Source organism: Peromyscus maniculatus, chromosome 13, assembly GCF_049852395.1.
Source record: "Peromyscus maniculatus bairdii isolate BWxNUB_F1_BW_parent chromosome 13, HU_Pman_BW_mat_3.1, whole genome shotgun sequence".
Lineage (NCBI taxonomy): Eukaryota > Metazoa > Chordata > Mammalia > Rodentia > Cricetidae > Peromyscus > Peromyscus maniculatus.
This window is the reverse complement of record NC_134864.1, coordinates 68,261,728-68,287,539: the sequence shown is the minus strand read 5'-3', so window position 1 is coordinate 68,287,539 and position 25,812 is coordinate 68,261,728. Positions and strand designations below refer to the sequence as shown.

The 25,812-nt window shown below is 37.1% G+C and overlaps 1 protein-coding gene across 4 annotated transcripts in view; it reads left to right on the top strand.

The window, feature by feature from the left end:
* Tpp2 (tripeptidyl peptidase 2) overlaps positions 1–21,384 on the top strand; it is a 73,248-nt gene extending 51,864 nt beyond the window's left edge. For 2 of the 4 annotated variants that reach the window (XR_013044193.1, XR_013044192.1), the window contains 6 exons: positions 3,645–3,796; positions 10,278–10,374; positions 11,196–11,337; positions 17,286–17,493; positions 19,696–19,815; positions 20,490–21,384. Coding sequence is in view for 2 of the 4 variants with exons in the window: in XM_006996802.4 (XP_006996864.1) it covers positions 3,645–3,796; positions 10,278–10,374; positions 11,196–11,326; positions 17,286–17,493; positions 19,696–19,815; positions 20,490–20,579 (798 nt within the window). In the remaining 2 variants the exon portion in view is untranslated. The remainder of the gene's footprint in view (positions 1–3,644; positions 3,797–10,277; positions 10,375–11,195; positions 11,338–17,285; positions 17,494–19,695; positions 19,816–20,489) is intronic. The other 2 variants (XM_006996802.4, XM_006996801.4) reach the window with 1 other exon arrangement.
* The last annotated feature ends 4,428 nt before the right edge of the window (positions 21,385–25,812 follow it).

Below are 25,812 nucleotides of genomic sequence, written 5' to 3'. Positions count from 1 at the left end.
TAAGCACTAAAGAAATTGGGTCTTTTGAACCATATCTAAATGATGCTGTGTTATGCTGCTTATTGAGCAGTTATTGATATTATGGGTAACATTAAGTTTCTGAAAAATATTCTTCAGTTTGACACTATTAAAAAACTTTGAGGATAGCTTAGAAAAAAATTTTTTTCAACTTTAATACTAAGTTTCTCCTAATGAGAACTCTTTATAACTTTTCTACTATGGATATTCTTCTTCACTATCTTTTATAAAACATAATCACAATTATTTGTGATTTAAGGTACAAAATCATTACTACTAAATTAACCCTACGAGGTGAATTGAGTCACTTAAGTGAGTGAAGCCGGGCAGTGGTGGCACATGCCTTTAATCCCAGCACTCGGGAGGCAGAGCCAGGCGGATCTCTGTGAGTTTGAGGACAGCCTGGTCTACAGAATGAGATACAGGACAGCCACCAAAACTACACAGAGAAACCCTGTCTCAAAAAACCAAAAAAAAAAAAAAAAGTGAGTTGAAAAAAGATACTTATTAAAAAAATATGATCATAGTGACTCAAATTAAAATAACTCCATTTTCCTTTTGATTGGGGTTTTAAATAAAGTACTACATTTATAATCTTAATAATAGAAAAATCTTGTCATGAAGTATTTTATAGGGTTTTACTAACATTTTAATTGTACTGGTTATTGTTTTTTTTCTAAGATCATAAACTTTTCTATTCTTAGACTTTTAGTGATAGTTTAAGTTTGCTGTAATAGGATTTCTTATTTTTATAAGTGTTGCTTATTGTACATTAGCATATATTCATATTAAATTCTATTTTCTGTCTTCTGTACTAAAATAGTAATAGCAAATGCCTTATCTTTGAAATTCAGAGGAGAAATTGCCTTCTGAAACAGGTTTATCTACCTGGAAGTGTTTCCCTCTTTCTAGCTTGGGAAGCTAAAAGGGTACACATTACTGTTAGACTGAATCAGACTGTCAGGCAAGTGTTGATCTACAGTCTGTGTAGCACACAGAAAAACTTGGTTGTATGAAGAACTTGATTCTAAAGGCAATATAACCATATTTACATAAGTAAATGTTGGAGACTCCTTTTATCCTTACTTCTTAGACAGTTGTACTAAACACTTGATACTGAAGCTGTTTGTATGAAAATTTGATGCTGGCATTTTGGTTCAGGTTTTTCAAATAATTTTTTGCTTTATCTGGGGCAATGCCCACCCAGGAAAATGACCTGCAAGCAGTGGAGAAGAAAGCTGAGCATGGTGTAGCATGCCTATAATTCCAGCATTGTCAGTGGGTTAAGAGGAAGGACTCTGAGACAAAATCATGAATTCAGAGTCAGCCTGGCTCCATTGCAAGACTGGTCTCAAAAATAAAAGGAGGGGTGATGTTGAGGGGAAAAGGATGTATAGGTAGGTGGCAGGGTCCTAAAGGAGCAAGCCCAACAGTAGATCTTGTGTGAGCCCTTGTACCTGGGCTCTGGCTCCCTTAGCTCAGAAAGCATAATAGAGGTCTGCAAATGGATTTCTGTGGCATCCTCAATTCTGTTTTTCTGTGCTTTAAATGAGTCATGAAGAGATAGTGGTTAATATTTTGTGTTGATGTGACAGTAGAGTTATAGCAGTAATTGCTCATACACTGTTGAATCACTATATACCCCAGAATTCTGAGTGTCAGAATGTTGTTAAAATGGATGTGTTTATACAGTATGCGTTCCTGAAAGTCCTATTTGGGATAGAAGGATTTTGAAATACTTTTCATTTATGTTATTTCTGAAATAATGTGAGAGGGCATTGTATGTCCTTTTGGTAAGATAAATTTGTTTCAATGTTATAAACTTAAGATGAGTGTAGATACTAACTTAGAAGATCAATATAATCCTGAAAATAGAATTTGAAAAGTGGACTTAATGACTTGATTAAGGACAATCAGTTCTTTGCCGAAAACTAAGTTTAGCCATTTGGTTACATTTCCCAAGCAGTTTGTTTTTATAGGAAAGACTATATACCATAGATAAACTAATTCTCTGCTGTCTTCAAAGCAGAACTTTATCAAAGAACTGTAGGCTTATTTCCCTGTTCTCTGTCCCAGTACACTACTCTTGCCAAGGTTATTAACAGCCAAGTTTTCTAGTCAATCTCTTCTCTATCTAGATTAGCAGTTCATCACTTCATTCTTTTTTTTTTTTTTTAAATTCATGTATTTATTCTGTGTGGGGAGTGGTGTATGTGTGTGTGTGTGTGTGTGTGTGTGTGTGTGTGTGTGTGTGTGTGTGTGTGTGTGTGTGTGTGTACATCTAGCTACAGTCAGTTCTCTCCTTCCACAGGACATGGGTGTGTGTCTGTGTGTGTGTGTAGATATCTAGCAGCAGTCAGTTCTCTCCTTCCGCAGTATGGGTCCAGGAATCAGATTTGGGTCATCTTGCCATCCCTGCTCTTTAACTCTTCATGGTCTTCCTCAAGGTTTTCAAAACCCAAATTCCTTTTGTTTTGTCCCAGTCTTAGAGCATCTTTGGGCAAAGCAGGAATACCAGATCTACTCTCTTCCAGTCACTTATCCCTGTTGATCATGTCCTGACTTTAAGCACCATTGGCAAACATTATTGGTTCTGCCTTCAAAGAATATCTCAAATCTATTCATTTTCTCTTGTTTTCACAGTCTGTTATTTAGTCCCACAGAATGTCGGGCTTCTTAGACTTGTTTTCTTACCTCTGGTTTTCCCTTTCATGGTCTGTTCCCAAGACTTATATCATCAAGAGTTATAGAAATGAAAATATAAGCTCAAATTTTAATATATACAAGATCAAGTCATTAAAAAGCAAAAAGCCTTAACCACTGCCTTGCATAAGATATTTGATAAACTTTTTTATATATTTAAAATGGGATTTACATTTTTTACCATGTTCTACCAAGCTCTACTCACTATGTATGTAGTCTACTTTATCAGTTTACATAACTGCTTTCATATACTGGTTCAGATTTTTATATTTGTTCAACTCCACTCCAAATGCTAATTCATAGGGTGGAAGGTACTTCTTCCTCTCTTCAGTTAGGTTATTCAGATTCATTCATGTTTGTCATTTAGATTCACTGACCTTTGTTTCCATGGTTTCACTGTCTTACGCAACAGTCATGCTATCCTTATATTGTTTCATTTGTGTGTGTGTCATATGTCACTATCAGAAATTATTTACTTCTGTATTTATTGTCTGACTAACTCTAGAGCATGTATTTATAAGTGCAGGAATTGTCTACTCTGCCCTCTTACTAGAAGAAAAAAAAAGTTTTCTCTTTTCAGTTTTAACTTTTTTTACTCCTCTATTCATATTTAATTATGAAAGGACAGGATACACTGTCTTTTTTGTGTCAAGTGCAACTAAGAATGCTAAAGACACTCAGAAAAGTTCTTACCTCTTTTAAAGGGATGGATAAAATGCTTCAGTACTTTTAAAAGTGGAGGGGTGAAGAACTTCGGTAATTGTGGATTGGTATTTTTGCTGTTTTTTGACCCTTCAGATCTGGAACACGGTGTAATAGAACTCAGGCACAACCCATATTGCAATATTCTCAGCTATTGACAATGATTTTAAAGTGTGTGAAATGAAGTGTATGAACCTAAGGCTTTTCTTCCACTTTCGTAGGATGTGATCCCTGTTCATTACTATCTAATACCTCCACCAACAAAGATGAAGAATGGCAGCAAAGATAAAGAAAAGGATTCAGAAAAAGAGAAAGATTTGAAAGAAGAGTTTACTGAAGCATTACGAGATCTTAAAATTCAGTGGATGACAAAGTAGGTTGTTTTTAATGGATTCCAGCCCTCTTAGTTTCTCTCAACTAATGCTTTTGTATGTATATTAGCCTTACTCTAAACTGTTGACTGTATTATAGGATTGCAGGTTTTTAAACTTTTCTTAGATTTATACTTTATGATTTTTATAAATGCTTTATAACTTGCTGCTGAAGAGAATTTTATTGGAGGGCATTAAAAAAAAAAGAAAAAATAACTTTTTTCTTCTCTCCAAAAATCACCATTGCCTTTGTTATCTTTTCTGTCTGTTTGAGCATGTAGCAGTGTGAGTGGTTATGTATCCTGCTTTTCCAGTTAATTTTGGTGTTGGGTACTTTCTGTGTCATTTAATAGTTTAAAAGTTCCATTTTTAGTGACTATGTAATTTATTGTCCTATGAGTGCATGAATATAATATATTTAATAATTTATTTAGAATATATGTTTATAGTTTGTCTCTATAATGTTATGATGACTCTTTATATAGTTTTCTTTGTTTTCTTATCTGTTTTGTTTTAATTTTTTGAGACAGTGTTTCATTTATCCCAGGCTGGTCTCAGTTCTGTAGTTGGACAAGAATGACCTTGAATTTCTGATCATCCTGCCTCCACTGCTCAAAGACTGGAATTACAGTCTTATACCAGCACACCTGGCCTAATAGAGATATTTTTAAAACTTCTGTCAGATAGTATAGTCTAATTGTTAGTTTAGATGTCTTTAAAAGTTATCTTGATATGTTTCTCAAATTGCTTTCTGCTATAAATGTAAGATCCATATCCAGACATGATGGAAAAGCCACTGTTGTTGGCAGTTGGGCTGTTTAGATACAAGCTATTATTTTAGTTTAACATGTGCTTTGCCCATTCTTCATTAGAATGTTAAGCTTTTATTACCAGTTTAAACTTTTTAACGTAAGTTTACTTACCACTGTTTTCCCCAGTTTATTCTTGGGCTTTTAGATTACCATTTAAAACTTAAAATATTTTACCACTTAAAACTTTATTCTATGTGGTTATATCAGGTTTTTTGGTTTTTTTTCCCTAATTGTTGCTTTATTTGACTACTGGTTTTCTGGAGTCCTCATTAGCAGACTCTGTATAAATCCTTGTAGATATATGGCCTGAGGGGGAACAAAAGCCTTTATAATATGAATAGAATTTCCAAGGATTAGACCATTATGATGTCAGTCCATATTCATATATGCTGTCCTGTTTAAACTGAGTGTATCTTTCCAGGTGTCAGTCAACCATATCTGCCTTTGACTGACTTAGGATGTTATAACTAGCAGACAATACAATTTCTTGAGAGTTGCAAAGATTGGCTTCTCTCATGAGAGCCTGAGAAGCCCCTTCCTTAGTCTGCCATCCAGGGAAACTGGTGAAAAAATTTGTTTAAAAAAAAAAAAAAAAAAAAAAAAAGAACTCTCAAAACCTCTGGAAGTGGTTCTGAAAGCAAACTACAAACCAGAGAAGCTTCTAATCCACGATATTTGTAAAATATGGTGGGTAGGAATGATAGTTCAATAAAGTACTTATCTTACAAGCATGAGAAACCCAAATTCAGTCCTCAGAACCCATATTTTAAAAATAAACAGGACAGGCATGGTGGCACATGCTTATATTCCTAGCACTGAGGAGGTAAATACATGTATTTGTAGGGCTTGCCAGCCAGTTGACCTAGCCTAATCAGCAAGTTTCAAATTCAGTGAGAGACCTTGTCTCAAAAGGTATAAGGTACCTGAGAAATAACTCTAAAATTGAACTATGTCTCTTCACACACATGTACACTCACACATTTTTGTAAGAAAAGTAAAAGTATTACAGACTGCTGCCTTTTCCCTCCCAACTCTTGATTTAGACTGGTACCACCAGGACACAGTCTTCCTTATACCTTACCTTTCGGTAAGAGAAAAATCACTGTACCATTCCTTATTCTGTACATATTCTTTTTTTTTTTCATTTTTCTTTATTAAGAAATTTTTTACTCACTCCACATACCATCCACAGATTCCCCCCTCCCCACTGCTCCTACCCCCCAGCCCTCTCTCCCAAGCCACCCCACATCCCCCAAATCAAGGTCTCCCATGGGGAGTCAGCAGAGCCCAGCACACTGAACCTAGGCAGGCCCCAGTCCCTTCCCACTGCACCAAGGCTGTGCAAGGCGTCACACCACAGGCACTAGATTCCCAGAAGCCTGCCCATGCAACAGGGACAGATCCCAATCCCCCCGCCTAGGTGCCCCCCAAATAGTTCAAAGCCAAACAACCGTCTTCCATATCCAGAGGGCCCAGTCCAGTCCCAGTCCACAGTTCATGGGCTTCCACTACTGTGGCCAGTCATCTCTGCACGTCCTCCCATCATGATCTCGATGTCCCTGGGTGCAGAATCTAGCTCAGCCTGGTGCCCAGCCATGGATCTCTGCATCTGCCCCCATCAGTCACTGGACAAAGTCTACACATATTCTTATTGGTTGTTGCAGGTTTAGTTCCACCTTAAAGACCCCATGTGCTCTCCCTCCATCAAAAGTATTTAGTTCATGGACTAGAGAGAGCACAGGAGTTAAGAGCATGTGCTGCTCTTCCAAAGGACTCAAATTTGGATCCCAACATCCATATTGGACAGCTCACAACTACCTGGAACTCCAACTGCAGGGTTTTTCTTTTTAACACCCTCTCCTGGTCTCTATGGGCATGTAGTACAAATGACAGGCATTCACACAAACACATACTTAACCATAAATAAAAATCTAAAAATTAAAAAGTTCTCATCCCTACAGGTGGTGTGGGTGTCACTTAGAGAAAAGCGTGCTGTTTTCCTGTCACCTGTTCCAGAGCCCAGGCTTAGAAATTATGTTGGTGAGACAGAGGAAAGTTTTTGAAAATGACGGCATCGAATGTCTTTAAAGAACTCACTTCATTTGAGCCAAAGTATCTATAAATTTAAACCCAAGACCTCTAGATTGAAAGTGGGGTTTAAAAAAAAAATGCAACAGATCCTCAGGAAATACGGGATCTCGGAGTGTTCTAAAGTACAAATAGTGGTGTACTGGGAGAAAGAAACAAAGCCGAGAAAATGGTTGAAGAAATAATAGCTAAAACTCCTCCATATTTATTGAAAAACATTAATTTATACATCCAGGTTGCTTAGTGAACTCTAAAAACAGTAAATGCAGCCAGGCGGTGGTGGTGCACATCTTTCATCCCAGCACTCAGGAGGCAGAGCAAGTGGATCTCTGAGTTCAAGGCCAGCCTGAGCTACAGAGTGAGTTCCAGGAAAGACTCCAAAGCTACACAGAGAAACCCTGTCTCGAAAAACAAAAACAAAAACAAATAAATAATAAAAACAGTAAGTGCAAAGAAATATTATAACAGAGCTGTCACTAGCCCACTACATAGGATTTCAATCAACCACAGACTGTGTCCATAACAGTGATTCCATGAGATTTTTAGGTCTGAAATCTGATGTTTAGAGTCTCCATAATGTTGAAGTGTTTATGGTGGTGCTTTTATAAAGTTGCAGTATTACCACTGTAAAAGTAGAGTAAATAAGTTATATACACCACATATAACTTAGCAAGTGACCATGTTACCAGTTTATGTATGTACTATTATATTATATATATACTATATATATACTATACTATATATATACTATACTACGCTTCCCATTTTAGAGAGTTCTTGAACTTAAACAAGTTTTCTGTAACACAGAAGCATTACACATCCTTTTGTTTGTTTGTTTGTTTTTGTTTTGTTTTTTTTGTTTTTGTTTTTGTTTTTTTGAGACATGTTTCTCTGTGTAGTTCTGGTGCCTGTCTTGGATCTTGCTCTGTAGACCAGGCTGGCCTCGAACTCACAGAGATCTGCCTTGCTCTGCCTCCCAAGTGCTGGGGCCACCACCACCCAACCATCTCCTCTTTATAATGTCTCAGGAGTGCCTCAGAGGACACATTGATTAGCCAATTCTTTCTAGATTCATGTATGTCTACACAATGATAAAACCCCTTGACAACAGATTTTTCTGAAATTGTTTCCATCATTAATTCATACATTAGTTTTCATGGTAAAAATGGTGACAGTCAAAGAGAATATCCTGAAAGCAGTAAGGTGACACAAATGGCAAGTTGTTATATTATCCAGTAATTTTACTTCTGTACATACTGAAGAAAAAAAAATATATATGCATATAGAAACTTACACATAGGAGTTTTCAGAAGTATTATTGTCAAAGTTTAGAAATAACCCAAGTGCAGCCTGGGTGAGACAAGAGTAACCTTGTCTTGAAAAACCAAAAGAAAGGAAGTAGCCCAAGTGCTTATTAGCTGATGAATGAAAGTTATATCCATCCATACAAGAACACTATTCAGACATTAAAAAAAAAAAAAAGAAAGAAAGAAAAGAACTGGTACTTGTTACAACTTAAAAACATTGTGCTAAACAAAAGTAGCTAGTCACAAAAGAGCCCTCTTAAATGATTGTCATTGTAATGTCCAGTCTAGAGAGCACTATAGTGACAGAAGTTGATTAGTGATTGCTTAGGGCTAGAATATGGAGTTTTGAGAAGGTTTTGATAACTAGATGGTTTAGGAGTTTCTTTTTGTTTTGGAAATGTTTTTTAAGTTAACTGGTCTGTGTGTGTGTGTGTGTGTGTGTGTATGTGTGTGTGTGAAAGAGAGATTTTTAAATCCATTTGAAATGTACAGCAAAGGTAGATTAGTTATATGGTATGTAACATAAGTGAAGAGGGCAGAGGACATGGGTGCTAGAAACTACTCGGGTCCTCTGCAAAAGTGGTATACACTTTAACCACTGATCTGTCTCTCTAGCCTCTTAGTTTTGTTTTTAAAATGTGAATTTGCAATCTAGTGAAATATGTAAGATTTAATGTAGCTGATGCAAATGGTATTAGAAAACTAATCATAACATTCACAAAGCCAAGATGACAGAAACAAAAGGAGAAAATAATTGAAAAGGATGTTGATTCAGAAAGTGTTTTAGAAGAAACCCAAAGAATTAGTAGAGTTCTCTTGTTCTTTTTATGGAAACTTGAAATAATTCTTGGGGAGGGGGTGGGGAACAACTCTATAATTAAACTGTAATTGACTTTAAAAAAATTATTAGATGTATTCATTTTTTGTGCTTTTTTCTTTTTATTTAGATTTTACTTATTTTATGTATGTATATGTGTGTGTGTGTATGTATGTATGTATGTATGTATGCATGCCTTTATTCCAGGAGAGAGCATCAGATTCCACTATAGATGTTTGAGAGCCACCATGTGGTTGCTAGAAATTGAACTCAGGACCTCTGGAAGAGCAGCCAGTGCTCTTAATCACTGAGCTATCTCTCTAGCCCTGTAATTGACTTTTAAAAAAGGTGTAAATACTGGTTTTCCTTTTGGATAATTGCTGGGGGGAAAAAAGAAAACAGACTCTAATTTGTTCTTTGTACTAAATTGGAGGGCTTAAGTTTTGTTAGAGGAATTAAATGGACTTTAATGAGACATTTCACTGTAAAAAAAAAAATCTTATCAGTCTTATTTTCATATTCTGTGAAATTCTGAATATTTTAAGTGAATTTCCTGATGTGACCTGTCTGTAGTGCTAATTACATACCATTTGGGTGTTAATTTGGGTTGTTTTTATCTTGATAAATATAATCAGGAAGAATTGGCATAGTTTTATGCAGCTTCTCCATTTAGGAACATTAGTTTATCTCTTCATTTAGGCTCAGAGGTTAAGAGCACTGGCTGTTCTTCCAGAGGTCCTGAGTTCAATTCCCAACAACCGCATGGTGGCTCACAACCATCTGTAATGAGATCTGGTGCCCTCTTCTGGCCTATATATATGTACAGGCTGAACATTGTATACATAATAAATAAATCTTTTTAAAAAAAGTATTTTAAAATAAGACTTTAGAATTTTCAGAAAAGTTTAGAATTTTCTAGATGAGTCTAGAGCTTTTTTATGAAATGTAGGTTTTTTTTTTCCTTTTTTAAAGAGAAATCTTGTCCTCGTTTTTTAGTAAATCTAGGTATAGCTAGTATGTAAGCAAGCCATTGAGGTCTTATTTTAAAGACTTTATATTTAGTTATGTGTATATTTAAGTGTGGATATGGATTTGTGCATGAGTGTAGTACTGCCCATGAAATGTGTATCTGTGAGCTGATATTGCAGGCAGTTGTGAGCTGCCTGACATGGATGTTAGAAACTGAACTCAGGTCCTCTGCAAGAGCAGTGTGAGTTCTTAACAGCTCCAAGGATATATATAACAAGCCATATCCTCCAACCCATGTTGATGTATACTTTAATCTGGACATTTTATAGAATTCTTAACTAAAGTAAATTTCATATAGGTATATTATCTACAACTAGTCTTTATTAATAATTATAAAATATTTTAATGACTAGGACTGTGAAGCAATGTTTAAGTTTCTTTTTAACAGAAGTTTGCTTTTAATTAAAAACCACTAATTTGTCTCCCTTAGGCTCGATTCTAGTGACATTTACAATGAGTTGAAAGAAACATATCCTGCTTACCTTCCTCTGTATGTTGCACGGCTTCACCAATTGGATGCTGAAAAGGTTAGAGATACTCAATTTTTTAATAATTTGTGTAATTTTTTGTGTAAGAGTAGCTAAAGTTTATATTTTTGAGTAAAGGTGCATCTCTCTCTGTCTTTTCTTCCTGACTACTGAAAATGAGTCTCCTGCAATTGGATATGTATGTCCTTAATATAGAGCTGGCCACTACTGAGTTCAGTAGTAGTAATGATGTGCAGTATGTATATGTTGAAACCATGAAACTGTGGTGCTTGATTGGTTAGCGAGAAGGAGCATGCCAGCTCTGATCAGTTAAAAGTCACAAAGGTTTGGAGTAAACTAGAATAGAGTATTTAAAGGAGGCTTCTCAAAAACAGTTTGACAGAAAACAACTGCTAAGTAGACCATCCATGATAGTCATAGTTAGAGTCTTAATTATAATCTTCATTTACTCTTATCTTTCTTATTTTGGTGACTGTTTAGAAAGAATTTGCTTGAGAATGAGGGCTTGGGGATTTTCTTTTCTTTCTGTTTTTTCATGTGGCATAGGATAAAGTAGAGATTGTTATTTCTAAAATCAATGGTATGATAGAAAGGAAATTTCCTTGTTTAAAAAACCCACATCTTGGTAAACATTATATGTTTGTTTTATTTTAAGTTTTGAACTACAGACTGTAAGTTAGGTATTGTCACATCTGAACCCATTTTCCAGGGATACTGGAATTGTAAAAGTCAGATTAAAAGATAGCACAGAGCTCTAGCACTAGAAGGAAGTGACATATGCCCTGACAGTCCATGGCTGGGACAGTAGAAATGAAAAGGCTTTAATGCACTGATTGATACACCCTTTATTTCCTACCCAGGAACGAATGAAAAGACTTAATGAAATCGTTGATGCTGCCAATGCTGTTATTTCTCACATCGATCAAACTGCTCTAGCAGTTTACATTGCAATGAAGACTGACCCCAGGCCTGATGCAGCTACTATAAAAAAGTACCTAACCAGTAAATAATCTTTCTTGCATCTCATTTCTTAGTTACTTGTTTAAAAATTAGGGACTAGTGTTGAGGATTTTGTTGTTGTTGTAACAAGCATAACATTCAAGATTGACAGTTTTTTTCATACTCCCTCAGAAATTTTGTAATAATTTTCTTCAGGCTTTTAAAACAGCCCGTCAAAAACAGTTTGCCTTCATCACTGTCCAAGTGGAATATCTGCATAGTTTTGATCAAACAGTGCCACCTCTTGGGGTTATATGAACTAGGTAGATAAAGAAGATATCACCTCATGAAATTCTAAGTTATTTATTGACCAATAATATGGCAAACATAGAGTCTAGTTCATAATGTCTTGTGAAATAAATAAAAAGAGGTTAAAGTTTTTGGCAACGTTAGTTTTATGGAAGACATTTGTCATTAATATTGGAAAGAAGTGCAGAGGAGCATTTATAGTTTGACTTTTATAAAGCTTGGTGCTCTGTGTGCATGGAGGAGCTTCATTGGCTGTTATGATTCAGTCCCTTCACTCTTCTGTGAACTCCTACCATCATCCTGTACTAATTCTCCCAAAATCACTCTTTTCCTATATTGTATGGTTTTATTTCAACACAATGGGCTCATTGACTTAAAAGATTATAAATATCCTAATTGTTTTATAGTTGTAGCTAATAAACCAGGATTATTTTGACTACCTAAATAACTACAATTTTCTTTAAAATTTTCATCAGTCACTATGTATTTCTACATAAAATACTGGATGCAAAACTGCTAGAGCTTTTGGCATTACATTTTAGTTATAGTTTTAATATAGAGTTTTAAGACTTGTCATCAAAGCAGTTTTCAAGTAGAATAAAATTTATTAAAAGAAGTTGGTAGTTCCCTTTCATATTTTCCAGTAGTATGATTTTTAAAATATTGGCATTTGGCTGCTATTTTGTAATTTTAATAATATTAGAAAGTGTATTGGTATTCATTAAATGATGGTTGTGTACAGGAAATTTTGAGCACTTTAAATGCATGGTCTCATTTATCTTTAGTCTTCCAGACACTGTAAAATAGAGTCATTTCTGCCCAGCTCTTAGGAGAGAGGAAAGTGAAGCTTACAGAGGATGAATGACTTGCCTATAGTGCTGTGCTAGGAAGTGGGAAAATCAGGATTCCCAAGGTCTGCCTCCAAAGCCTGTGCTTTTTGTTTGGTTTTGGTTTTGATTTGGTGTTTTTAGACAGGGCTTTTCTATGTAGCCCAGGCTGTCCTGGAATAGAACTTGCTATGTAGACCAGGCTGGCCTCGAACTGACAGGCCTGCCTCTGTCTGTAGATGTAACCAACCGTCTTATTAAATAAGAAACACAGAACCAATGTAAAAGAGAAAGCCAAGAGGTCAGAGCTCAAAGCTAAAATCTCACCCTTCCTCCTGCGGTGGTCCTAGCTCTCTGAAAGAGACCTATTTCCTGTGTGTATGTCTTTAAATAATCTTTCTGTTCTGCCTTCTCATTGGTTGTAAACCCAAACACATGACTGCCTCGTCACTGCCTGTAAGTACAGCCCTCTGGGTCTTAAAGGCGTATGTCTCCAATGCTGGCTGTATCCCTGAACACACAGAGATCTATGGGATTAAAGGCGTGTGCCACCACCGCCACACTCTTTCTATGGCTCTAATGGCTCTGACCCCTGGGCAACTTTATTTATTAACATACAATTAAAATCACATTTCAGTACAAATAGAATACCACCATATCTGTCTGCTGAGTGCTGGGATTAAAGGTGTGTGCCACCACAGCCTACTACCCTTTTCTTGAGAATATGAACAGAACTAATTTTTATCTCAAAGGGAAACATATAAGCTACCTAGGTGTGTTACTTGCCTCTGTGCCTCTTGAATGTCAGGAGACTTCGTTCTCTGGGGCTGACCTTCCTGAAAAAAATACTTGCTCTGTCTCTGTCCTTCATAACCATACTCAGTGAAAAGACATAGCCTTTTGCATATTGCTGCTTTTGCCTAGCTCCTGGCTTGTTGTCAGGCTAGTTTGCATTGCAGTTCTACTTCCTTAAAGCCAGTGTTTGTCTTGATATAGTGTGCCTTCTAAACGTGTTACATCATATAGTTTGTGAAAAATAATAGAATCTTTGGGCTGGAGGGATGGTGCAACTGTTTCATGCACTTTCTGCTCTTGGAGACAACCCAGGTTCAGTTCCCAGTACACATACGGCAGCTCATAGCCATCTGTAACTATTCTAGGGCTGTCCAACACCCTCTTTTGGACTTTTGGGGCACACACACACACACACACACACACACACACACACACAATTCATTTAACATACATGCAGACAAAACACCCATATATATATATATATAAAATAGAATCTTCTCAAATTCAAGTATATATGAAAATATATAGGATTCATTTTGAGATTTCAGTAAATATTAAGGTCCATTTATCTTCCCTGTATTTTGTCCTATGCTTTCTAAATTTTAACAACTATAGAAGAAATAATCCCAAGTTAAAGGGAGTCAGGCATGTATTGGCCTCTTATTTTCTTTAGTTAAGAATTTCTATGCTTTGAAAAGCACCTGAAATTGACTTTTAATGGCTACCAAAAATAATAGCTACCCTGTTTTTTTTTATATATTTATAATATGTAAGAAGACTATATTTCTAGAGACATTGAAATAATTAGGTTAAGTCTATAAAAGAACAGCGCGCACACACACACACACACACACACACACACACACACACACACACACACAGAGCGTACCTCCTTGGATGTCTCTTTTCCATGCAAAGCTGCTTTTGTTTAAATCACTTTTGTAAAAAAAAAAAATGGCAAGATTACTTGGCAGATATATTGGCACATTCCTTTATTCTTAGCATGCAGGAGGCAGAGGCATACGGCCCTCTGTAATTTAAGGCTAGCCAGGTCTACTTAGTGAGACCATGTTGAGAGAGAGAGAGAGAAAGAGAGAGAGAGAGAGAGAGAGAGAGAGAGAGAGAGAGAGAGAGAGAGAGGAGAGAGAGAGAGAGAGAGACACGGAGATAGGATTGCTATTTTATGATCTTGAAAATGACACTGGTGTTTTCTAGGTAATCTGATAAGAATTATAGTTTTTGCTTAGGCATTAAAATATAGGACTCAAATCATTTCTAAAATGTAGCTATGATAACCACAATGTAACAACCAGTTTAATTCAGAAGATTTGAGCAAGTATATGTAAGTTATTTTTAAGAAGCACTTTAAGAAATTAATAAGACTTTCCAATTAAAGGAACTTAATCTAATGCTGAAAATTAAATTGGAAGATAGAGATGGGTATATATTTTTAGTCCCAGCACTCAGGAGGCAAAGCCAGTTGGATCTCTGTGAGTTCAAGGCAAGCCTGGTCTATATAGTGAGATCCTGTCTCAGAAAAACAAAATAATAATAACAAAAACAAAAATTGGCAGATAGGATAAAATATAGTAAATATTTTTAATATTTTAAAAGCCTATAAGAAGAAAGCTTTGACTCTATTCTGAATGGATAAAGCTTCATAGTTTAACAAGGTGTTCAACCTGAATAGATCCAGTACTAAGGTAGCAGAGAGGAACAGAATATTTCCATATACTTGAGATTTAGATTATTGCATCAGAGGATGTCAAAACTTTCAGAAAAGAATCTTGCTGGTAACTTAATCCATTCCTGGCAAGCATAGAGCACCTGTGTCAATACCAGCTTCCTTCTGAATTCTGTACCCCATGCCCAAACCTTCCTGAATAGTTGGAACTAGTCAGTTGGGTTTAGAGTGGGTGATGATAACTGCCCTCATGATTGAGTCTGTTCCAAAGCACTTGTCTCCTTCAAAAGCTGGGGTTAATGCTTGTTCCTGACTCCTAGAGCTACCCTAATGCAGAAAAGAATGGTACCAAGCATCTGAAAAGTGATGAGAGAACAGTGCAGTAAGTGAGCAGGAAAGTAGATGCCTCAAGAGGGGACTCAAAAGTCTGCTATTCTTAATCTGGAGGAGCTAAAGCAGAATCCAGGCACTTCCACATAGAGAAAGAAGGTTAATTCTTCAAAACGTCGATGCTCTTGATGACTGGTAGAATTCAGGTCAAATTAGAGCCCAGATAGGACAGTAGTGACACTCTTTCTGGAGTCAGATTACAAAGATTAGAATTAAATTGAGAAGGACCACAAAGCCTGGAATGTGGAGTTTATGCTGAAAAACTCCTTAAAATACTTAAAATTGAGACCTGGAAGAATCATATTTGTGTTTTAGCATAATCTACTGAGGGAGGCAGATATGTAGGATACCAAATTAATGATTCTTGCCAAGCATTATGTGATTAAGTGAACAGATAAATGAGGTGTCGTATGGCCCATCAAATTCTGTATGCATTTATCTGTCAAGGTTCAGGCCAAGTATTGAACTACCCTGATGAATAAGGCTGTTGCCACAGGAATATAAAATAAGCAAGTGACCTGAACTTGAGGGGTGGGAGGAGCATATACCATTTCTACCACTTCATGGTTCAGGCTGACAATTGAAAATGGTAAAAGGATTAGATGGGAAATGTGGAGAATGAGCACATGTCAAGCACTCCCTTTCCATTCTTGAGCTCTGTGGAATGCAGGTGGGTATCAAACCAGTCTACTGATACCATAGAACAGCTAGACATAAGTTTGTGAACCCCCTGACTTGTGATTGTAAGCAGTCAGTTCAGAAATAAAAAAGGAAGCTATATAGTTCTTGGTAATAAACTAAGGGGTCTTATGGGTATATTTTCATTTTCAGTGCATTTGATGTTGAAGGTATCTTTTTAGATGACCTCACACAATCAAATAGTCTTGGAAGCCTCTGAGAATATCCTAGTCTGGAACAGTATGTTAGTACCTGTGAAACTTCTTTAGAAAAAAAATAAGATGCCTTTCCAGAACAAGACAATTTACTCCAGAGACTGAGCATAGATTGTAGAGCCAGACTGTTAAGCTTAGAATCCTATGCCTACTACTCCTAACTGGAGGTCGTGATCAAATCCTGAATTGCTTTGAGCTTCAGTTTCCTCCTATGCAAAATAGGAGAGTCTTTTTTATTGTTGTTTTTATTTTGTTGGGTTTTGGTTTTGGTTTTTAGAGACAGGGTTTCTCTGTGTAGTTTTGGTACCTGTCCTGGATCTCACTCTATAGACCAGGCTGGCCTTGAGCTCACAGAGATCTACCTGCCTCTGCCTCCTGAGTGCTGGTATTAAAGGCGTGTGCCACCATCGCCCATCCCATAGGAGTGTCTTATACATAGAACTGGTTTTGAGTTTGCTTATTTTGTGTTGTGTATGGGTGTACACGTTTCATGATGTACCCTTGGAGGTCAGAGGAGCACTTAAAGGAATCAGTTCTCTGTTGGTTCCCATAATGGATTCAGGTCATCAGATTTGGTGGCAACCACTGTTATTCACTGAGCATCTTACTGGCCCCATAGAATTGTTTTGACTATGAAGGAATTCATATGCTGAAATGCTAAAGCAGTTATTAGTGTATTCAGAGTAAACATGATATTTGTTTGCTTGATTTATACATAATATCATGTTCATGACTACTAAAACCTTGTCTTTCTGTACATTACATATAGATGAATATATAATTACTATATTTCCTAATGTAAAGGCTTAAATGATACTCTTATTAAAAGTTGTGTAGCTGACAGAACTGAATAGTCTTTCAATTCTGTTGCTATGGCATTCTGCTTCAACCAAGTATAGTTGCCCTAACTAATTTCATCTGTGTGTACTACTTATGATGTTTACTAATAAGAATCTCATTTGATATGTAACCCAAATGTATGCACATGGATATACAAAATTTATGCATGTTCAGTCTTAGAGAAGAAGAATGCATGTACTTCAAATAAGACCATCACCTTGGAAAACCTTTAGCTGACATGAAAAAAAAATTTTTCTTTTATTTCCTCTCCAGTGATATGGACAAGCAGAAATCCACACTGGTAGATGCCCTCTGCAGGAAAGGATGTGCTTTGGCAGACCACCTTCTTCACACACAGCCTCATGATGGGGCAGCAGCTGGAGATGCAGAAGGGAAGGAAGAGGAAGGAGAAAGTACCTTGGACTCTCTGTCAGAAACCTTTTGGGAAACTACAAAGTGGACAGATCTTTTTGACACTAAGGTAACTTACCCTTTTGCTGTTGGTCTTGGTACAGCTCTTGGTGGTGGTCTCTCAGGACTGCTTGTGCTCTGCTTGCCAAAGAGGAAGAAAATAAGGCTCCGCTCTGAAGAAGATGCATTTAGCCCAAGTACCTTGCATTTGTCCTGCCTGTTTTAAAGTGTTTAACAATAATTTTGAAAATATTTTGGGGACATTTATAGTAGCCTTTTAAGACAGTTATATATGAAGCCCAAACGTTATCTTCTAGAAATCTTCCTTCTTTCTCCCTGTATCTTTTTATGCTAATTTTCAAAGTAAAATATGTTCCTTAGTTTAGATATCACTATTCATTTTCCTCAAAACACTAACTTCTACATCTCTCAGTTTTTAGAGACTAGTTTTAAACAAATGTTTGGAAAAGCAAAGTTGATTTTTGTTTGCTTGTTTTTTATTGTTGTTGTTTTTAGATTTGGGTTCTAAAAAAGGACATGTCAAATCCCTTTTGTTTCTATTCTTATAGTAGGGTTTATATAACTATATATTTTTTGTTGTTGTTTTGGGTTTTTTGTTTGTTTGTGGGTTGTTTTGATTTGCTTCTTTTTTTTTTTTTCACGACAGAGTTTCTCTGTGTAGTTTTGGAGTCTATCCTGGAACTCGATCTGTAGACCAGGCTGGCCTCAAACTCACATAGATCCGCTGAGTGCTGGGATTAAAGGCGTGTGCCACCACCACCACCACCACCACCACCACCACCACCACCACCACCACCACCACCACCACCACCACCCCTATCCCCACCCAGCTAACTATATATGTTTTTATTAATCTTCCTTGAGAAAGAAAAGAAGGAAAAGTAAATGAATTCTCCTCACCAGAAATGGCCATTGTTATAGTTGTCAATCACTGGTTCTCAGGATTAGCCATGGTAATCTTTAATAAAAAAAACAAAAAACAAAAAACCAAAGCAGCTAAAACTAGGAAAAGTTCTTCCTATGTGGTTCCAATTCCCCCATAGAACAGAAGGCCTCAGTAGTCTTCAAGAAACTAAAGCAGGCAGAATTTTGTAGGGGATAAGCATTAGGACCTGAAATTGAGTTTGACTCCTACCTCTGACATTTTGTCAGTGACCTTAGGCAAGTTACTGAACATTGGTGCCTATTTCTTACCTATTAAGTGAAATCAATGGCTACCTACCCTTGGATGTTCTGAATAAGTATTAAGTTCATGGAAAGTCTTAAGTGGTATTGCTGTTAACTGTTATTGAAGGTCTGCTGTGTGATAAATACGATTTCATGCTGAAAACATGAAGATAACTAGAATCTAGTCTCTGTCTTTGAGAAATATAACAGGGTGATAGACACTTGCTATCACTACAGTGAAATTGTTAGGCATACCTCTGTCTTCACAGTGACACTGCTGACCAGGGTCAATATATGAGAATACTTACCTGTTTACCCTGTTAATGGAATATTTTTTAATACTTGGCTTAGCCCTAAAGAACTAATTAGTGTAACGGGATTTCTTTTTTTGAAAATAGTTACCACAACTTTTGAAAATGGTTCAGGCAAAATGTAGAAAGAAACAGCTTGATAGATCAGTATACAGAAGGAGCATGTTTATGTAAAACTTATCCTTTACAATTTTAGTGATTTATAGTGACCGCTTGTATTTCTACTCTTTGTTTTTTGTAATTATGTTAATTGTGGTTTACTTTGCACAAAGAAATGATTTAAAGTGGATTTTAGTAGCTTATGACTTCTCATTAGTTACTTCCTATACTTTTCTATGTAATTACTTGCCCTTAAAAGACACTTTTTTTCCCCTAATACAACCTATTCAGCTTAAAAGCTATATACTCCAGGTACTGGAAGACAGCTCAGTCAATAAATTGCCTGCCATGCCAGTATGAGGAATTGAGTTCAATCTCCTGCACCAATGTAAAAAAAACTAAGCACCATGACATGCACTCTTCTTAATTCCAGAGCTGGGGTGACAGAAGTAGAATGATCTATAGGTCCAGCATTCTAGCCAAATCAACCTTAATAAGATATAGAGAAGTTGAAAAGATACCGTGTGTTGACCTCTGACCTCTACGTGCACATGTATACCTACACATACAAAAAGCTATACTTCTGTGAAAGCTTTAATTATTTCATTATTAAAACTATATGCCTTAGAATATACATGTTCTATAGGTAATTTTTACTTTGTTTTATATCATAGGTTTTGACATTTGCATACAAGCATGCATTAGTAAATAAGATGTATGGGAGAGGCCTTAAGTTTGCAACTAAACTTGTAGAAGAAAAACCAACAAAAGAAAACTGGAAAAATTGTATTCAAGTAAGTGGTGTCTGAATTATACTGTATATCATTTCATTTCCATACTGCATAGTGACAAGAGCACTGGGGAAAAACACCTGTGCTCGTTATAAAACATAACATGTTTTATTGTAGCCAGTTGTTACCATTACTAAAGCAATATGAACTGTCTAATAAATGCATGAGAGATCACATGTAGCCATCCAAATTTCTAAAACATTCTCACTGCTATTCAGAGACTCATATTAGCCTTGAATGTTTTCATCAAGGCCAAAAGTGAATTAATTACTTTCTTTAGTTAGAAGACAATGTTTTCCTTTTTGAAGGAAGCATTTCTTCCCAATGTGTGTTGACTTGGTTCTAAGATGATCAAAGAGAAACTATATAAAGAGAAATTATTTTAATGTCATCTTCTTTTATGTCATCAGTCAGTCCAAATGGTAAGACATTTTAAATTCTTTGGATCTTGACTAGGTTAGGAGAACACTTTATGGAGTTCTTGTCATTGTTTCTATGTTCTTGTGCTCCTGAAAAGGATGGTTGTTAGGAAGGACAGCAGTGGGTGGATGGATTAATGGAAGATAGACTGATAAAAGGAAAATTCTATCTGTGTGTTACTACTGAATATTACTACATATTCTGAATTTTGGGCTTGGAACTGCCATCTCCTTTACTAATGCTCTGTTTTATTATAGCTGATGAAATTACTTGGATGGACCCATTGTGCATCTTTTACTGAAAACTGGCTCCCCATCATGTATCCTCCTGATTATTGTGTATTCTAAAATAAGAACCAAGACTTTAAATTTCCAAAAAGAAAATTTTATAGTGAACAAATGTGTGGCATTTTTAGTCTTAACTAATGCATGTTTTCATCCACTATCCAATACTGATAATTAAAACTATGTGTATTTATCAGAGAACTCACTGGCGTGTGGCTTAATACATGTAAATCTAGACCTCTGACATCATGCTGTTTTCCTACTGCCTCCCACACTGGCGAGGGCAGGGCATATCCTATCTGCCAGCCCCAGTGCTATGAGTTGGGTGCAGCTGCTCACATGCATGAGAGGTTTTCATCTGTGAATTTTAACTGTAAAATTGTCAAATCCTGTTTTTTATTTTATAAATCAAAAGGGTTAAAACATGCTCAACTTTTTCTTTTTCCAATTATATAAAGGCCTTAAAAAGCTACATTAGGGGTAGCTAAATTATATATTTAACTAAAAATTAAGAGAACTTCATTTTCAGACTTTTTTTTTTCTAAAAAGAAATTCAATTAACGGGAGGCAGCGGGGTAGCATTAACACATGACAACTGAGGGAGGACAGCTGTTCAAGGAGTCATAACAGACAAGTTGTTTTTACAGCGTTCTTCAAGTTATGTCCATCAGAATGCGTTAACATTTCATGTGTCAGTGCCAGACAGCTGAATCTATCAGGTATTGTAAAGATACACAGTATGTTCATAACGTTGAAATCATGTAAAACACATGCATAAATGTGCAAAACCACAGGCACAGTACACCATATGCACTCTGATACCTTAATTTTTTATAAATAATAAAAGTAAATATTGAAGCTCCTTAAAGTTGGTCTTAATTTTTTTATAAATTAAACTTGGTGTTAGAACAGTTTATTAAATCTAATGGCCAAAAAATGAGGTATAATGTATTTTATAATATTTCTTATGGGTTTGCAGTTATTTGAATACATTTCCAATGCTTATCTTGTGTTTAAGTCCTGTGTATGTCTAACTATTTTACTTTTATTTTTTTGTCTAGTATCTCTGGTTCCATAAAATAGATAGAAAGAGATAATATTACAAAGCCTATAGTTAATCTAATAGCAAAGCGTGTATGTGTGTACACATACGTGTGTGTGTGTATGCATGTACACACACGCACATGCATGTGTGTGTGAGTTCTTCGTCCCTTGGTTTACTGCGATAAAAGATCTACTAGTTAATCTTGTCTGTCATTTGTAACTGTTTTTCTTTTATCTGATAAAAACGTTAGAAAGCCTTATGAAAAAAATACAAATAATATGTTTTAAAATATTTTGCATGCAGTTTCTGCAGGGTCTAGAGTCTAACATCCATGCATGGATAGCCATGTTCGTGACTTCTCACATCATTACATATAGTTTCACATATACATATACAGGCACTTGCATCCAGTCTTAGCTCAGTAACAGAATTGAAAAGCTCAGAAAGATGAGGGCAGCTTCCAAAGGTTCTGCAGAGTGGCCTTTTATTAATTTCAGAATCTGTTTTATCAGCAGGTCTTGCCTCTACCTCTGAAGTTCCTCAGACAGGGGTCAGTAAACTCTGGCCATTGAGCCTGTTCTTGTAAATATTTTTTTGGTACAGTTCTGTAGCTGGGTCAGTCAAGGTGCTACCATGTCACCTACTATTTTTGTCTGGATTATACTGTGCTTCTTGAGAACAGATGAACTCAAGTAATCTCTAGACTAGAACATGTCCTCAAACATGAAAAAGAAAAAGAAAAGAAAATGTAAAAGAAGATGCAAGGATGAGGTTGTGACTGAAAGTAACTATGTTACACTCTTCTCACTGAAACAACTGAAGAACAAGGGACAATGTCCTAAAGAAACATTAGAGCTGCAGAGTGTACTAGGGATTACTTCCTGATCCTCTTTCCAATTATAAGCAGTCTGTCATCATGGGATTTCCTATTCCTTCTTAATACTTTTACCTGAATCCAAGAATTACATATTCTTTACCTTTGAAGAGGCCAGCCCTGCCCTTAGACAAACTCAAACCTCCCATGTGATGCCCATTACCCTAATGATTTGGCCAGAAGCTGGATAACATGCCTTTGCTGTCTAATCTTCCTGCAGGCACTCAAAAGCCCTTCAGTTGATGGCTGTGTCCCATGCAGTATGCTACTTGCATTTAAAATTAACTGCGGTTTTTGTGTCATGTTTTCTTCTCTGTTCTTTCAATAAGCCAGGATTTGTGTCTTCTTCCTCTACATGTAGGATGTAAAGTAAGAAGCCTACATGTAAGGAGGTGAGTGAGAGAACATCCCCCCAAACCTCTCGAATGGAATTTCTTTTTGAAGAATAAGAAAGTACTAAATAAACTAGACTTGAGTCTGAACATATAAACCAAAGAAAGGAAGACAGCACTCTCCCTGACAGAATTTCCAACTGCTCTCCTGACCCGCTAGATCCATCAGTTGGGTATGATGGGAGCTTTGCTCTTATAAAGTACTAGCTGCTTGCTGGCATACAAAGGTGCTGGTTTAATTTCATCTAGAACCCCCACTTGTGTGAGAAGAGCTTGAGCAGCTGTACAGTTTTTTGACTCTTTGGCCATACAGTGATTAATCATGAAATGCCAGTCCTGCAGTTAGTGTAGTATATGTGCATTTTAGCCACATACACCAGGGGTAGTGAAGAATAGAGTGCCAGCTCTTAACAAACGTGTACAGGATATAAAGGAGCTATAATAATTCCATTTGGTTTCATGTGTGGACTTACCTAACACATGCTAGCAATGATTCCTTAAGCTAGCTGCCTCAAAACTCAGCTTCCAGCATCAATTTGTGTTAACTTATAACTGTAACTTGGCTGATCTGGTCTAGGCTTGCCCTAGCTGATTCCAAGTCAGAGGCATCAGAATGTATGATTTACAAGAAGACGAGTAGTATGGGAGCAGAAGATGGAAATAGACCAAAATAAATAAATAAATAAATGAAACCTTTGAGGGTCTCTGTAGAGATACTAGAATTGCCATGTAATGAGACAATGACATTTATACACTGCATATATATTGCTTAGTTACTTGACTTTTAAAAATTCTATTTTAAAGCTGGGCAGTGGTGATACACGCATTTAATTCCAGCACTTGGAAGGTAGAGGCAGGCAGAACTCTGTGAGTTCGTGACCAGCCTGATCTACAGAGTGAGTTTCAAGACTACATGGAGAAACCCTGTCTTGAAAGATGAAAACAAACAAAAAAATGTATTTCAGATGCATTGATACAGTTACGGCTCATACTTTGAGACAAACTGAACTTGCAGAAGAAACGATTTTCCTATAATTTGCAGCAGCAGAAAAGTGAGTGGAGATTTAAAAGAAATGAAAACAGATTTTCAATGAGTTGAAATCCTGTAAGGATAGGGGTTTAGGAGGCTGTTCTATTTCTGGTGTCCTGGTTGAGCTATAGTGGCCATGTAATGAACTATACTAGACACCAGGCAGCAGTTTGTCTACTTACTCTTAACTATAGTCAATCCAGACTTTCTAAAAATATTTGTCCATTTACACAATAGCATGGAATTTGAGTCCTACCCTGGAAATAAAAATAAGATACATTTGTAAGTCCAAGAAGATATTTAGAAGACAGGATCTCATTGCTATAATTTTATTTTTCTACATTATATACTTCAAAGGTAGAACTTGGGCTGCATTTGAATTTTTTTATTGTATTTATTTGTGTGGCATGTGCACTCACATACACAGAGGTCAAAGGGCAATTTGTGGGAGTTAATTCTCATCCACCTGTGGTTTCTGGAGATTGAATCCAGGTCATCAGGCTTAGAGGCAAGCTTGTTTACACCCTGAGCCATGTCACCAGTCCCCTTGTACAACCTGTTTTTAAAACAAATCATTTGCCCATTTATCATCAATTTCCATTCCTACCCTGTCCCTAACAAGCCATGGCCTGCTTTTCACTACCCTTTTGAGTTTTCCACCAGTTCTCAGAGTGGAATGACAAAATTCGAACTCTTCATTCTTCCTTAGTGCAATATTCTTGAGTTTAATGCACACTGTAGGCTGGCTCTGTGGTGCACGTCATAGCTGATTAATACACTTTGGACACTACTACATGGTATACTTCATTCTGTTCATCTGCTCACCCATTGATGGGTGTTTGTATTTACTTTGGGATGAATAATCCGGGAATCCAGCCAATGGGAGAGAAGAGGGATTCTGCAGGCAGGGGATGTCGAGATCATGAAGGGAAGACTGCAGAGATGACTGGCCACACTGGTGGAGACCCATAAACTGTGGACTGGTGGCTGTGGAGCCCCCATGGAACTGGACTAGGCCCTCTGGATACAGGAGACAGTTGTTTAGCCTGAACTGTTTGGGGGACACCCGGGCGGGGGATCAGGATCCATCCCTGGTGCATGGGCAAGCTTTTGGGAGCCCGGTTCCTGCCTTGTGGCACCTTGGGCAGCCTTGGCGAGACTGGGAGGCGCTTGGACCTGCCTTGACTTGGTGTGTGGGGCTCTGCTGACTTCCCGTGGGAGACCTTGATTTGGAGAATGTGGGAATGGCGGATGGCTTGGGAGGGAGGGCTGGGGAGGGGAGGGAGGAGGTGGGATCTGTGGGTGATATGTAGGGTGAGTGGAAAATTTCTTAATAAAAAACGTAGAACAACTTAAAAAAAAACCTTTTTACTCATTTTATGCACCAAAGATCTCCCTCTTCCTTCTTCCTGCCCCTTCAGCCTCCCCTTCCCAACTCACTCCCCCCACCAAGAAGTCAAGGCCTCTCCTGGGGAGGCACATCCAGTAGAGGCAAGTCGAAGCCCTTCTCCCTACCTCAAGGCCACTCAAGGTGTCCCATCATAGGTAGTGGGCCCCAAAAAGCCTGCTCATTCACCAGGGATAGATTCTGATCCTACTGCCAGGGGGCCCCCCCAAGCAGATCAAGCTACGCAATTGTCTCCCATGCAGAAGGCCTAGTCCAGTCCCATTCAGGCTCCACAGCCATTGATCCAACTTTTATGAGTTCCCACTAGTTTGGTTTGGTTTCCCCATCATGATCCTGATGCACTTGCTCATAGAATCTCTCTTCTGTCTTTGACTGGACTAGAGCTCTGCCTAGTGTTTGTCTGTGGATTACTGCATCTGCTTCCATCAGTCATTGGAGAAAACCTCTGTGATGACAGTTAGGGTATTCACCAGTCTGATCACTGGGGTAAGCCAGTTCAGTTCAGGCACCCTCTCCACTATTTCTAGTAGTCCAAGCTGGGGTCACC